This window comes from Diadema antillarum, unplaced genomic scaffold (assembly GCF_040938485.1).
Source record: "Diadema antillarum isolate AM-2024a unplaced genomic scaffold, OU_Dant_1.0 seq00000694_RagTag, whole genome shotgun sequence".
Classification (NCBI taxonomy): Eukaryota; Metazoa; Echinodermata; class Echinoidea; order Diadematoida; family Diadematidae; genus Diadema; species Diadema antillarum.
The window spans coordinates 486,838-501,117 of NW_027271599.1; the positions used below are offsets into that span (position 1 = coordinate 486,838).

General features: G+C 39.6%; 1 protein-coding gene across 1 annotated transcript in view; it reads right to left on the reverse strand.

Annotated features, from left to right (window-relative positions):
- Nucleotides 1-14,280, reverse strand: part of LOC139737528 (dolichyldiphosphatase 1-like) — a 37,857-nt gene that overhangs the window by 13,356 nt on the left and 10,221 nt on the right. Inside the window, exons 2-3 of the mRNA XM_071648200.1 lie at nucleotides 3,590-3,690; nucleotides 781-865 (exon numbers count right to left, since the gene is read on the reverse strand). Coding sequence (XP_071504301.1) covers nucleotides 781-865; nucleotides 3,590-3,690 — 186 coding nt within the window. The remainder of the gene's footprint in view (nucleotides 1-780; nucleotides 866-3,589; nucleotides 3,691-14,280) is intronic.

Here is a 14,280-nt window from a genome sequence, read left to right on the forward strand (position 1 = left end):
CCAGTGTCCCTATACTGAGACTTGTTAACATTATATCACAATGTTCACTCACAGTTGCATCAAACTCATGCTTATCATTCATGACTTCAGACTACTGGTGCATACATTTTGCATGTACATGGAAATCATATTAGGAAAAATCATATATGATAAGAATTCAAGTTTTGACATTTAAAGGGAAGATGTTCTGAGAAAGAGTATGTGCTAAAATTGGATGTCACTTTATAATGCCATTTTGAAATAAGTGCAGCATGCACTTTATTACCGGCACTGCAAACATAAAATTACACAGAAAATAAGACAGTGTGAGATACAGCTAGTGATCTACAGCCATCTTTCAGGCAATTTATCAAACATTCATTTTGGTTCATATACTTTGTATGTTTACAACACTCCTTTTTTAAATACAGTTGTACATCATGATAAACTGGCAGAATTGTGTTGACTGAAAGCATTTGAACAGGTGTAATTCCTATTAGAAATTGTTTGTTAAGCCATTTGCACCTTTGTTATCAGAGTGAGGGAGACATTGCAATTGTATATAGATATTTCTAGTACATATCTAAATATTTACACCTAAATCACCCAGTAACATTTTGCTCTTGAGGAAGGAAAAAGTAACAGGTTGAAACTCTATCACCTGAAAACAGATGAAAAAAAAAAATGAGATGGCTTCTAAAATCTCAGCTGTTTGATGATTTCATGAATCCGGATCAACCTCAGCGATTCCCGAAACAAAATCAAGTTAGCGTTATGTCCAAAGATTGTCACATAACAAACCTCGGCAGGGTCTCGGCTCTTGAACTGTGTGCTTGGCAACCCAGTTAACTCCTTCGCTCAGTACAATGCCACCAAAAAATGTAATCTGAAGCATTTAAAAAAATAATATGTGAGAATGAGACAGCATGAACACACAAAGTTTTACAAGGATATTTTCAAGTCCTGAAATGGTACTGTGAATTTATATAGTGAAATAAACACTAGAAAAACATAGTCAGTTAGTGAAAATCTTGTCAGAAGCATAAAAGATGGTTCAATTGATTCTATTAAAGCAAAATCAGCTCATTAACTGCAAAACAATCTCATATGTACAATGTAGTCACTGTCCTTGGTAAAATGAAACATACATTGTAGTTGCTTCTTTCTTTTCTTTTTCAGAGAATAACAATTTTAATGTCAAGTACTTAACATAAATTATGAGAGTATAACATGGATGAAGGCCATCCTACTTTAAATCAGTTACTCATCACTGCACTTCTGGGGGGCATTTCATGAAGCATTTCGTCCGACAGAGTTGTCGGACAAATTTGCTCTCAGTCAATCAGATGCAAGGATTTCAGTAGCTTGTAACAGTTTGTCCAAAAAATATCTGACCAAACTGCTTCATGAAATGCCCCCCTGGTTTAACTGACCTCATGAAATAGTCTGGAAACAGTTTCAGTATCATACACTCATTATACTGCAGTGCAGAGCACACATCAGCTACAAATGAATATGAGAAGAAACAAGAGACCCGCGGGTCTAGCGCTCACCTGAGTATCGCAAGTTCACCTTTCACGCAGTCACTAATCTAAATCATTCACAGCTCTACCAAAATTTGACCAGGCATTCTCAAGTAGAAGATGAAAATGTACAATAAGGGCCCAAGTTTTTTAAGATTCCTTAATTTGGGGAGATTGGGGCCCCCTGGGGCCCTCTGGGTGGGGCATCGTGCCCATTTTCATAAATTGAGATCCTGAACCCCTAGGGATGCTACCTGCCAAGTCTGACGAAAATACATCATGAGGTTTTCAGGAAGAAGATGAAAATGTACAATTCAGGCCCCCATTTTGACCTTCCCAACCCCCCCCCCCCCCTGCCCCCAAGAGGGGCACCCCTGGATCTCCTATGAACAAAGTTGAAACTACAGTCATTAATGTACTCACTCATAGTATTATCTTAGCTCTATAACTTCTGATTCTAGAGAAGATTTTTAAAGATTCTTTCATTTTGAAGGTTTGGGGCCCCCTTGGGGCCCCCTGGGTGGGGCATGGTGCCCATTTGAACAAATTGAGATCCTAACCCCCTAGGGATGCTACCTGCCAAGTTTGGTGAAAATGGGTCATGGGGTTCTCAAGAAGAAGATAAAAATGTACAATTTAGGCCCTATTAGGACCCCACCTCACCCCCTCCCCTGGGTCCCAAGGGAGGCACCCCTGATTCTGCCATGAACAAACTTGAAACTGCAGTCATCAATGTACAAACTCATAGTATTAACTTAGCTCTATCACTTCTGGTTCTAGAGAAGAAAATTTTGACAGATTCCTTAATTTTGGGGCGTTTGGGCCCCCTGGGGGCCCCCTGGGTAGGGCATGGTGCCCATTTTAACAAATTGAGTTCCTAACCCCCTAGGGATGCTACCTGCCAAGTTTGGTGAAAATGGGTCATGGGATTCTCAAGAAGAAGATGAAAATGTACAATTTAGGCCCCTTTAGAACCCCTCCCCACCGCCCTCCCCTGGGTCCCAAGGGGGGCACCCCTGATTCTGCCATGAACAAACTTGAAACTACAATCATCAATGTACTAACCCATAGTACTAACTTAGCTCTATCACTTCTGGTTCTAGAGAAGAAGATTTTGACAGATTCCTTAATTTTGGGGGGTTTGGGCCCCCCTGGGGGCCCCCTGGGTGGGGCATGGTGCCCATTTTAACAAATTGAGTTCCTAACCCCCTAGGGATGCTACCTGCCAAGTTTGATGAAAATCAGTCTTGGGGTTTTCAAGAAGAAGATGAAAATGTAAAAAGTTTACGCACGACGCACGACGGACGACGCACGACGCACGCCGGACGAAGGGCGATCGCAATAGCTCACTTGAGCCTTTGGCTCAGGTGAGCTAAAAAGACCCTGTATTTGCTTGCTTAGAAAAACTGGGATCAGTGTTTTAAAACTGGGAGTACAATAATGGAGAAGAGTGAATTCTGGCAACAGTTGCAACACCCTGACTTGTTAGTCTTTTGTAGCTTCTGTTTACATTGATCAACTAAACCATAGAAAGCTACTGTGTGACTTCAATATTATATTCAGAAGTAAAGTAACAATAGCCTAAATCACTTAGAAAAGTACATCTCAGGGATAATATTGACTGCAGAGTTTATTAATCTGCAGAAACTGTCAAGTTATGAATTTTACTAAGTGAAAAAAAAAAAGTTAGAAATTGTCCAAATTGTAATGAGGACTCCAGTGGACAGTATCATGTAGGAAATATACGAATTTGTGGACAGGCACAGCTCATTTGTAACTTCAGTCATTTTAGATCTTCTGCGGAAACTGTCGAGAAAGAAATCAATTTTACTAGATGGAAATAAAAGGGAAATATTGTCCAAATTGTCAGATATGCCTTCATCTAAAGGACTCCCATGGACAGTATCACATGTGGCAAATACAATCAAGAAATATGAAAAAAATATACGTGCATTTTCAAAACAAGGCACTTAAAAACTTCTTATGCTATCATATAAACAATATGATATATTTCTCTCTCTTGTTTGACAGGGGTACTGGTGAAATGACACTGTAATGAGTTTGGAGTGAAATGAGTCGTCACTTACGGTGTGAAGCTCTCGTCTGAACAGCAGCAGAGTGACAAAGCCGACCAGGATTACGAGGGGTGCCAGGCTTATGTACGCTATCAGCTTCCCCAGCAGATCGTCTGAATGCACAAAGAGATAGGTTGGGATTTGATTGGAAGCAACGGGATGACATCACAATATCGATTGCTCTTCATTCTGGTCACAAATCCGGAGCAAATTAAGCGATCAACGGCACAAATGAAACATTCGCATTGATTCAGGAATTATATGAATCACAATGCCGTGGGCATGCAGATGCTTTGAGCATTGAGGGATGTAAATGGATCTGTACATAAACATGAGGCTTTCTGAAGGGTTTAACATGGAACCCCCAAAGGTGGCTGAATGGGGAGACAGCATAAAATAGAAGTAATGCATCCCGAGTCATGAATGACAACCCTAGTGAGATATTGTACAGCTCCAAACTCATGCATGCTAAGCATGGGAATTTCTCAAAGCATACGTCTGAGGAAACTCTCATGCCCTTGTGCCGATCATAGGATAATTGCCCACACAAAACCAAATCTTAGAGACTTGTAGCTCAATTCTGACTTCGAACATGTGAAGAGCACTGCTGCACCAAGACTAATCTATTCTGAACAGCTTTCCTGTACAAACTGCTCTTTTAAAAGTGACTGATATTTTTGGACAACTGGTATGAGTATGATAAAATGATAAAATGTGAAGACAGCTACTACTCCTGCTATCACTTCTGTCCTGTGTGGCACATAAAAGATGTTTCCAAAGCTGTATGAAGGTGACTTTACTGGTTTGGCATGCATGGCCAGACACATACAAGCTGTGTGCAACTGTACTGACTAGCTTTGAACAAGTTTGAAACTCCTGTTGAAAGTCTTGCACTGATCAACACGCTGATTCTCATCCTTGCATCCATTAAAGACTCGGTAGCATGAAGACCATGTTAATACTTATGAAATGGGAAGGCTGGCCCGACTCAGATATATTTGGGAATTACCGTACGATACGTAACGAATTGCGAACACCTTTATGTGCAGCACACACGCAGCTGAAGTATCTCAACTGGAGTTGACCGTTACCGACTAAGCATATTATGTACATTGTATTAGTGCACACATTTGCTGACGGGTACTTCTGTTCTAGCAGGCTTACACTAGTCATGGTTTCTAATGTAACCCTGTGGGTAGCGATTGAAGATTGATTCAATCAGGCTACCCATCTACTGAACTGGGTCTTTAATGGTCACATGAAAACTCCTTCATTATCACAAACTTACATATACTGACATCTTTCATATCTTGGTTTACTCTTAATAACTACTACGGAATCACTGTGCACACAGTTTTTGCATACTCTTGCATTGCTCAACTGATTTCACAATTTATACAACCTTAAAAATTGCATAACATCTGAACTATGGGAGGGTGTTTCATCTCCTAAACCTCCTCCCTCCCTCCAGGTTTTCACACCTACCATAAATGCTTTCTAACTGCACCCACCTGTAAAACTGCACTTGTTACATACTGGGTATGTTAACACTGGCAACCCTCCTACATAACATGAGACAAATCCTGTGGTGTCTTTGAAGTCTACTTAAGATATGAACACACCTTATTGCTCATTGAATATCACATGTCAATTGATGGGCAACGCCTATCAGCCTTTATTCACACAAGCACTGCGGACATCGTAACAGAACCATATTTTACAGCCTAATTCAAGCTGAGGTACTGTAAAATATGATATATTCGCGGCATTAAATTTCTGCGAATTGGAGCTGACGGCCTTTTTCACAACATGAAATTTTCGCAAATTGCCACTGGCATTCAATGCATATAGTGCAGACAAGAACTTTTGCGTGCATTTTAATTCCGCGAATCTTGGCTCGCGCAAAATTTGCAAAATTAAAATGCATGTGAACATTCCTCGTTTTGCAGTAACTGCTCAGTGAATATCACGTGTCAAATGATGGGCAACGTCCATCAGCCTTTATTCACATTTAAGCACTGTGGACACTGTCACAGAATCCTGTTTTACAGCCTAATTCAAACTGAGGTACACATTTGCATGGCACTCAAAGCAAAGATCCCTCAGGCACCAAGATCACTTGTGTGAAAGAAGCTTACGCACATGCTTTTGCTTGTTTTGTTTTGCCTGTATACATGCGCATTTGTAACTGCTCCATTGATAAAGAGAGGGAAATACACATTGGGTCTTTCATACTTGCACACTGATATGATGGACTACCAGTAATATGCAATGATGTCAATTCAAAAGCATTGCAAGTGTATGTGTCTCCTCACTTCCCTTGCCGACTTTGTGAAAACTCTCCATTTTTGTCGATGTCCTGAATGCAGCGTGCCCCGCTCAATTCGGTGGATTCCAAATACGGTGCGCCACCTATCGGTTGTAACGGACAGGCCGATTTTCAACTTTGGGGTCGACATCGCGCTATGCAGCTAGAGCTACGCTGCAGCGCATGGCGCAGCAGACAGTAGCTGCATGCGCAATGCCCTATTTACTGTACAATAACTGTACTGGCCTAGCGCCTGGCGATCGGTATACGCGGTAACTAGAGGTAGACGTCTACTTTTATGGCGTTACGGTCGCATCGCCACAAAGCACAGCGGACAAAAAAATGGCAGACCCCCCAAACACAAGGCCCAAGGCGAAAATGGCAGACCCCCAAGACCTAGCCCGACCAGACGCTGTAAGTACGCTGTGCGAATACGTACAGCGACAGGGCTGTGTATAGTTACCCAAGACCTAGCTGTCTTCCGGTGAATGCGAGTCGACGAACTGAAGAAATACCTGAATGATCGTGGCATACCAGTACCAACCCGAGGAAAAACAAAAGACGAACTTGTTCAGCTGTCGGAGAAATGTGGGGATAAATATGATGTTCTTGAACCGTGTGACCACGCAGAATCGATATCCAGCTGGCCCAGCCCGGGCGCCCGCCCGCCTGCCGTGGCCGGCTGAGCTGAGCTGTGCTGCTGCATGTGCATATTAATGCGAGTAATTTTGATGTCGACTTTTTCCCATAAGGCATTGCGGATTTCGGCCTGTCCGCTACAACCGATAGGTGGCGCACCGTATATGGAATCCACCGAATTGTAACTCACATCAAGATACAGATGTAATGCTCACTTCTTGTGGATGTACAATGTCCCATTTACTGAAGTTTAAACAGTTCAATCTGCAGGCAAGATAAGTTGTTGAGACAATGTCGACCTGCATTGTAAATGCATGCATGACATAATCTTAATGACCCTTGTACGCTTTATCTATCTATGTAGATACAAACTACATCTCAACGATAAACTGGGAATGTATTTTGAGGGTGATTACTACACAGTTCTCACACATCAGTCATACATGAAAATCATTTTAAGAATGGCACATTATTCTCATTTAGGGACAGATTCCATCTGAAAAAAAAAGGTGAAGACAAAACTGTGAAAGACAGTAGATATAAAGACTAGAACAGTTGTTTCTCATTGTACGGTACCTTTTTCTGCAACCCCCAACCTGATCTTGCCCATTAACACCTTCTATTCCCTGGATTAAGCTTTATTTTTCCCTCCTACACTTACAATAGCCTACTGCCTATGTTTCACTAACCTGACACTACCAAATCATACTGCTTTAAACAGGGCAGCTGACCTCTGAAGGTTATGTACACATTAAACACATTGAAAAGATAGGCAGATTGTGGGGGAAAAGAATTCAGAAGGAAAAAAATATGGGGCAATTCCACATTTTATTTTCAATACATAAGTTTTATGAAAAACAAATTTCATCTGAAAAACATATACTTCATATTATTGGACAAAGAAGATATATATATGCATAATATGTTATATATATTAATGTGTAATCATTCTGAAATAAAAACAATGTAAATGAAGAAATACCATAAAACACTATTTATAATAAAGGTATTTATAATAAATCAAGTCTTGAGAAAAATAAATTAAATTTCAAAACCATGTTTTCATATTTCAGCCAACAAAAACATGCCTACACAGTGTATATGATAAAGACATACAGTGTACCATTTGGTAGAGCCTGTATTTATACCAAGTTTGAAATCAAATCTACCTCACAGGTACAAATAATGTAAAACCTAACAAACACATAAAGTGATGACTGACTGCCTAATGTTACAACAGAGTTACAATGTAGTCCTCTCAGCTGGCATGAAATGGTGAGCAGATACTGTGCTCATAAAATCCCCCATTCAGTTTGGCTACTTGCACATTCCATTCACACACTACGGATGAGCAGCAATCATATTCTGCACTACAAGCACAACATTCATCACGTACTACGAATGACCTTTAAATGTTCCAAATCATAAACAATGTCTGCAGTCTTGGACAAATAAAAAGAACTCAACCCACTGCATCCACAGTGCTGTTGATATCGACTGTAATATAAAAGAAATACTGAATGCCGAGGTCCCTCATAAGAAAACATCTCTGGAAAAAAAGAAGAGAAAAAAAGATCAAGCTACTGGCATCAATCAATCCGCTTTGCGGAAACTGTATGAGCCCGCAAACTGGCCTGAGGATCATCAATTATTCAAATGCAATATCTCAATTCCCTGCATGATGGCAGACAAAGAATAAAAACCTAACCCATTAGACTCACAGGACAATGTAATTCTGCAGAATCTTGGCACGCATGCCATTGTGGAAAAGTTATTTCTCCTACAGGGCTTAATTCCCTCAACAACTGAGAAATGACAAAATGAAACAGTTGTTTCTTCATACACTGGCTGAGAGATCCACACAAGGCTGACTACACTCTTTGGCCCGAATTCATGAAGGTGGCTAAATTCAAACCACGATTTATGCAAATTTCTTCTGCGTAAATACAATTGACAGATTGCGTATGCCAAAAAACAAACAAACATCCAGTCACAAACATGCATTGATACGCACGTGTCAAAGAAGTATGTCTATGTCACGCTTATTTTAGACCATGGTCTAAATTTATACCTGACGGTGGTCGCAAGTTCAAACCACCTTCGTGATTTGGGCCATTATGCTTGTATTAAGTGATTTTGTTCCTGTAAAAGTGGAAATTTTTGCTCATTTCGAGCTACCAGAAACTAGCGTGAAAATGAAAACACACAAATATTTTTGCATGTTATATGTACCTCTATGTAGTGTTTTTATTCCATGGAATTAAAAACACACAAAATTCATCTTATTCCGCAGAGCGCAAAAAAAATAACTCGCGCGAAAACATCCCCTCCCCGTTTTCATTATACCTAATACGTCACTTTGGTTTTATCTCCTCCTTCCCAATAAAAGCTACCTGTGTCTCATTACTGGCAGTCTCACCAACAATTATCTTATGTCTGACACTCGACAAAATCAAATTATATTGAACTAGAAAAGCACTCGGAGAGCGCAGACCTCCGCGAAGGAGCTCATTTCCACCCATACACGCATGCTGAAAATCGTCCAATTTCCCTATATCCACATTCACACATACAAAAATAGTGGGATGACGATCATGATCCAAATCTCGAGATTTGTATAAGTGTGAATCCCACTAATGATAAAGAAGCCTTGTGTTTAATACCTCATCAGCTTCCTGCATGCTGCGCGGCACCTCGAGCCAAGCACACGCTTTATTGCGCGTACAGCAAACCTCAAGTAGGCACAGTTCATTGACTCTATCAGCTGAACAATAAAAAAATCCTTCAACAGTTCATAAAAATTCCCGGATTACTACCAAAATTTAATCATCTGTTCCTTGTGTCATTATCAACTTTTCCTGCTAGATTCATTCAAATCCCTGAACAACTTTCGGAGATATATTGCAAACAGACAAACAAACAAACAAACAAACAAACCAATGCTGTCAAAACCATAACCTTCTTGGCAGAATATATTGCCAACAGTAATTGTTGCTAGGTTAGGCAAGCCTATGGGGCAAACTTTCTGAGGGTTGTCATGGGTAACATTCAAATGTCAGAATCAGGGAGGTTCCAGAAAGCTCTGAGGGAGATACAGACATACCACATGCATCTCCATGGGCAAAAACCACTTCCCTATTCTTGGAGGCTCTCACATTCCTTCTCTGTCCAAGTGTGGAAAGATAAAGGAATGGCATAGTTTCGGATGAGATGAGACTTCAGCTCTCCAACGTTTTTTGAAGATCATTTCATGAGATAATGAGAAACCTCTTATGAAATATGAAAGAGCATATAATTGCAAGGGGAATTCAAAGCTTATTTGATGAAAATTGCTCATGAAATGGCTAAGATATCCAAAGCAAAATGATCCTAATAAAAGATGGGACCAACCTTTTATCAAGCTTTGTTTAACTTTGTGTTTGGATATCTCAGCCATTCCAAAACTGATTTTCATCACATAAACTTTGAATTCCTCTTAGAATGGTCTGCTCTTTGTTATTTCATAAGTGGCATCTTGCAGAATTTAAAAAATCCAATCCTCATCTCCATCAATACTACTATCCCTTTAACTTAAAGGACAAGTTCACCTTCACAAACATAAGGATTGAGAGAATGTAGCAATATTAGTAGAACACATCATTGAAAGTTTGAGGAAAATCGGACAATCCGTTCAAAAGTTATGAATTTTTGAAGTTTTTGTGCAGTACCCGCTGGATGAGAAGACTACTGCAGTGTATGAATAACTTAGATGTCACATGCGTACAACAATATAAGGAAAATATAAAGAGAATTTCACAAAATTCCATCTTTTGAAAAAAGTACACATTCCCCTGACTCGTTACCGACAAATGTTATGGGTAATATTATTCCCCCTGCCTTTAGAAAGAGGCAAGTCAAGTGCTCTTTTATTATGCGAAAAAAGTGAAAATATGTTGAATTTTCTTTTACATTTTCTTTATACTGTTGTACGCATATGACTCACAAGCTGTAGTAGTCTCCTCATCCAGCGGTTCCAACACAAAAATTTAAAAAATTCATAATTTTTTCACAGATTGTCCAATTTTCCTCAAACTTTCACTGATGTGTTCTACTAATATTGCTACATTTTCTCAATCCTTATGTTTATGAAGGTGAACTTGTCCTTTAAATATCCAGGGAGATTCAGTACTGCAGAATCAGGGGGACTTGGCAGCACTGTCTTTGTTGTGGAAATATGCATGAAGTTTGAATGAACTTGCAAAGGGTTTTGAAGAACTTTGACAGCTACCAAACATGAAACACTGCCTTCTATCATGTACTATGTACACGCTGTATGCAGAGTCTTAGAAGATTGCAACATTGTACAAGATGATGTTACAAGGCCACCTGTACATTGTAAATGTGCTGTGCGTTGTGTATGTTGCTATGCTGCTACACAAACTAGGAGTAACACACTACTTTGTATGTATGCACTTTGACAAAACAGTGAACTGGTATGTTAATTTGTCCCTTGTTCGCATGCCACAGATGTTAATTATGCACCGGTGGATGTTAATACATGCATTAGGGAGCCTTACAGCGGCATCCCCTGATCCAAGGTCTGGTGTATTTTATCCACACTACTAAGGGGAAAGGAGAGGGGATCCTGCACAGCACGATCCTCCAGGTTTCACCCACGGATGCGAGCTGGTAATTATTGCCACTACTCAATGGGAGGCATCTTCAATTTGATTCTCATTACTAGCCGGGGGAAGAGAGAACGCAAGAAAGAGTGGCAAGGGGGTGGGGTGGGTGGGGTGGGGGGGGGGGAGGGTGAGAGATGAGAGATGGGGGGGGGGGGCATATCTCGCGACTCTGAGTGTTGAGATGATTACACCGTCTCCTTGCTAGCGAGTAACGATGACCATGATGTGTAGTCGGCTTTCTACACATTTACATGATGTTCACTTCAAGGCTCCAGCCACCTCAATTCATTATTCCCTTATCTGCACCGCAGCAACGATGCCCTGCACACTTCACTGACTTATTATTGCCTGCTTGTTGTTGTTGTGGATACTGCAGTACACAACACACTGCATTTCCGAAAGATCGTGAGAGTAATATAGCATGTATAATGCTTCCAGAGATGCACTTACAAGTTGTAAGTGGCTACTTGTACACCACAAAAATTATGTACAACCCTGCCTATGATGAGTATTATGCAAGCACACATACAAAGCATAAAAAACTATGCATTTTTGTACAGCAGAGATCTATGTCATTGTCATTCTAGAATGAATGTCAGATTCCCCTGCCATTTCCCATATGATTATTACATGTAGCTTTCACTTTCAGAATATGGCATACACTGTACGGTTGGCTAGATGAAACGTTTGATGAGATTTAAAGGACAAGTTCATCCTAATATAGGTGCACATTGAGTGAATGTAGCAATACTAGTCACACACATCAGTGAAAGTTTGAGGAAAACCGGACAATCTGTTCCAAATCTGTTCCAAAGTTATGAAGTTCCTGCACAGTCACTGCTGGATGAGAAGACTGCCGTTTATGATGTCACAAGCATAGAATATTGAATAGGAATAGGTATATAAAAGAGAATTCCATCAACTTTCATTTTTTGAAAGAAAATACACATTCCCTCAACCTGTTGTATCTTAAATGCAATATTACCCCCCCCCTGCCTTTTGAAAGAGGCAAGTCAAGTATACTGTACCTTTTTATTTTGTGAGAAAAGTGAAAATATGTTGAATTTTCTTTAATTTCTTTACATCACAGTACGCATGTGACATCAAAATCTGTAGTAGTCTTCTCATCCAGCAATGTTGGTAATGAAACTTAAAAAAAAATGTACAATGTATGAATGGATTGTCCCGATTTTCTTCGAACCTCCATTGATGTGTTCTACTAATATTGCTGCATTCTCTCAATCCTTATGTATCTCATATATGTACAAAATGTAAGTACAGTTATCTGCACACCACTGGAAGCCCAATTCATGTACACTGGCAATAAAGTCAGCAGCAATGCCAGCATCTATATTTCCTCATTTGGCAGGCTCTGGATTCCTGATGTTTTGCCAGACATATGCAGACACGAACACTTCTCTGCAGACAACAGTCACTGTCTGGGCCATAAATACACCAGAACAGACCTCCTTGAATATGACGCATTTATAATTAGATCACCACACAATGACAACAATGGGACACTGTCGTCAACAGCACTCTCATTATTTCTGACCTTGCCAGGGAATGGTGCTCTCTATAAATAAAAGGTTCAGTTAATGTCTGTCTTTCCAGCAATACACAATGGTCAATTAAAAAAAAAAAATCCTCAGAACCTGATTGACGAATTGCCCTATATCAACGTAAATAAAACACTGATTATCTAGTAGCAGCCAAAATAAAATATCATGGGTATACATACTTGGGTTGGACTCAAACCAATGATCTCCTACGAGAAGGGCACCATATCAACTAAATTAGGTACCAAGCTTTCGCCCGACAGTAAGTGCTGGTTCTTATCCCTCATACATGTGAGTGGGTACTGCTGGTCATTAATTGAATAATAAAAATAATGATAAAAATTCTCCCATTGCAAACCCAATTGTTAGTCCTAGTACTTGGCAGCCCTCTGCTATAAACATGGCCGGGTAGCCATCTTACTTTAATCCTTCCTTTGATCAGTTCTGGACAGCACACAAAAGCTACGTCTTAATAATACAGTCAGCCTTGCTATTAGAGTCAACCTCACATACATGTAAGTCAAATAATTGCCGAAGTTGAAGGTCTTTTCAAGTCCTACTGATATTCTATTGATTTTAATCCCTCATAAATCAAATTTTCTCTAAGTCAAAACTATTTCTTCGGTCCAAATAAATTCTACTTTATAGGCAAGATTGACTGTATGTTAGTCTAGCCACGATCCATGTGATTAAATTTAATCGTAAGACCCAATTTTACACTGTAACTACAGTGTAGACGTCACAGAAAGTAATCCACATTTCTCTGTATCATGAAGAGCTCGTCATTTTTGTTTAAAAAAAAATACATACTTGTTTAATCACAGACATAATTATCCATATATAGGGGGTAATAATGCTTTTACGTCTGCATGATGTATACATGGTGTGTTATACCTATGCAGTGTAGTCTATACGAGGAATTGATCTTTTGCATTATTATCATTAAGACATAAATGAACACAAATCTTTAAATGTAAAAAAGTTATTTGTAAAAAAGTTATTTGTAATAAAATTATTTGTAAACAAGTTATTGTTTACTTCTCAACCAATGAGGTCAATTTTGTATGTTCCTAAATCTGTTCTTTGTTTGCATTGAGCATTATGCAGAGTGAATTTAGCATTAAATATCACAAGTCACATTAATTTGTAATCATTACTAGTAAAGGGTTTATGAATGGATCTTCAAAAATTAAAGTGGCTGCCATGACTCTGTATCAGAGAAAGGTAAAAGTGACTTCACAACAGCCACTACAAATTAGGAGTGGGCTTCTTGTGCACAGATGTGACTGTATAGTATGACTGTGCCATTAGGTCTAGGATATGAACATTATGAATGCAAATAAGTCAGCTTGCCATTAGATCAAGGGAACCATTGATTTCTACTCTGGTTACGCATGGTAATGACGGTCTAGTGTTTGACAATTGTGTTCGCTATGAATTGCTGCAGGAAATACTGATGGCTAACATACACAGGAGCATAGCATACTAGTTAGTATGCAATACGTGACTGATGAAAATTGTCTAATTTCAACC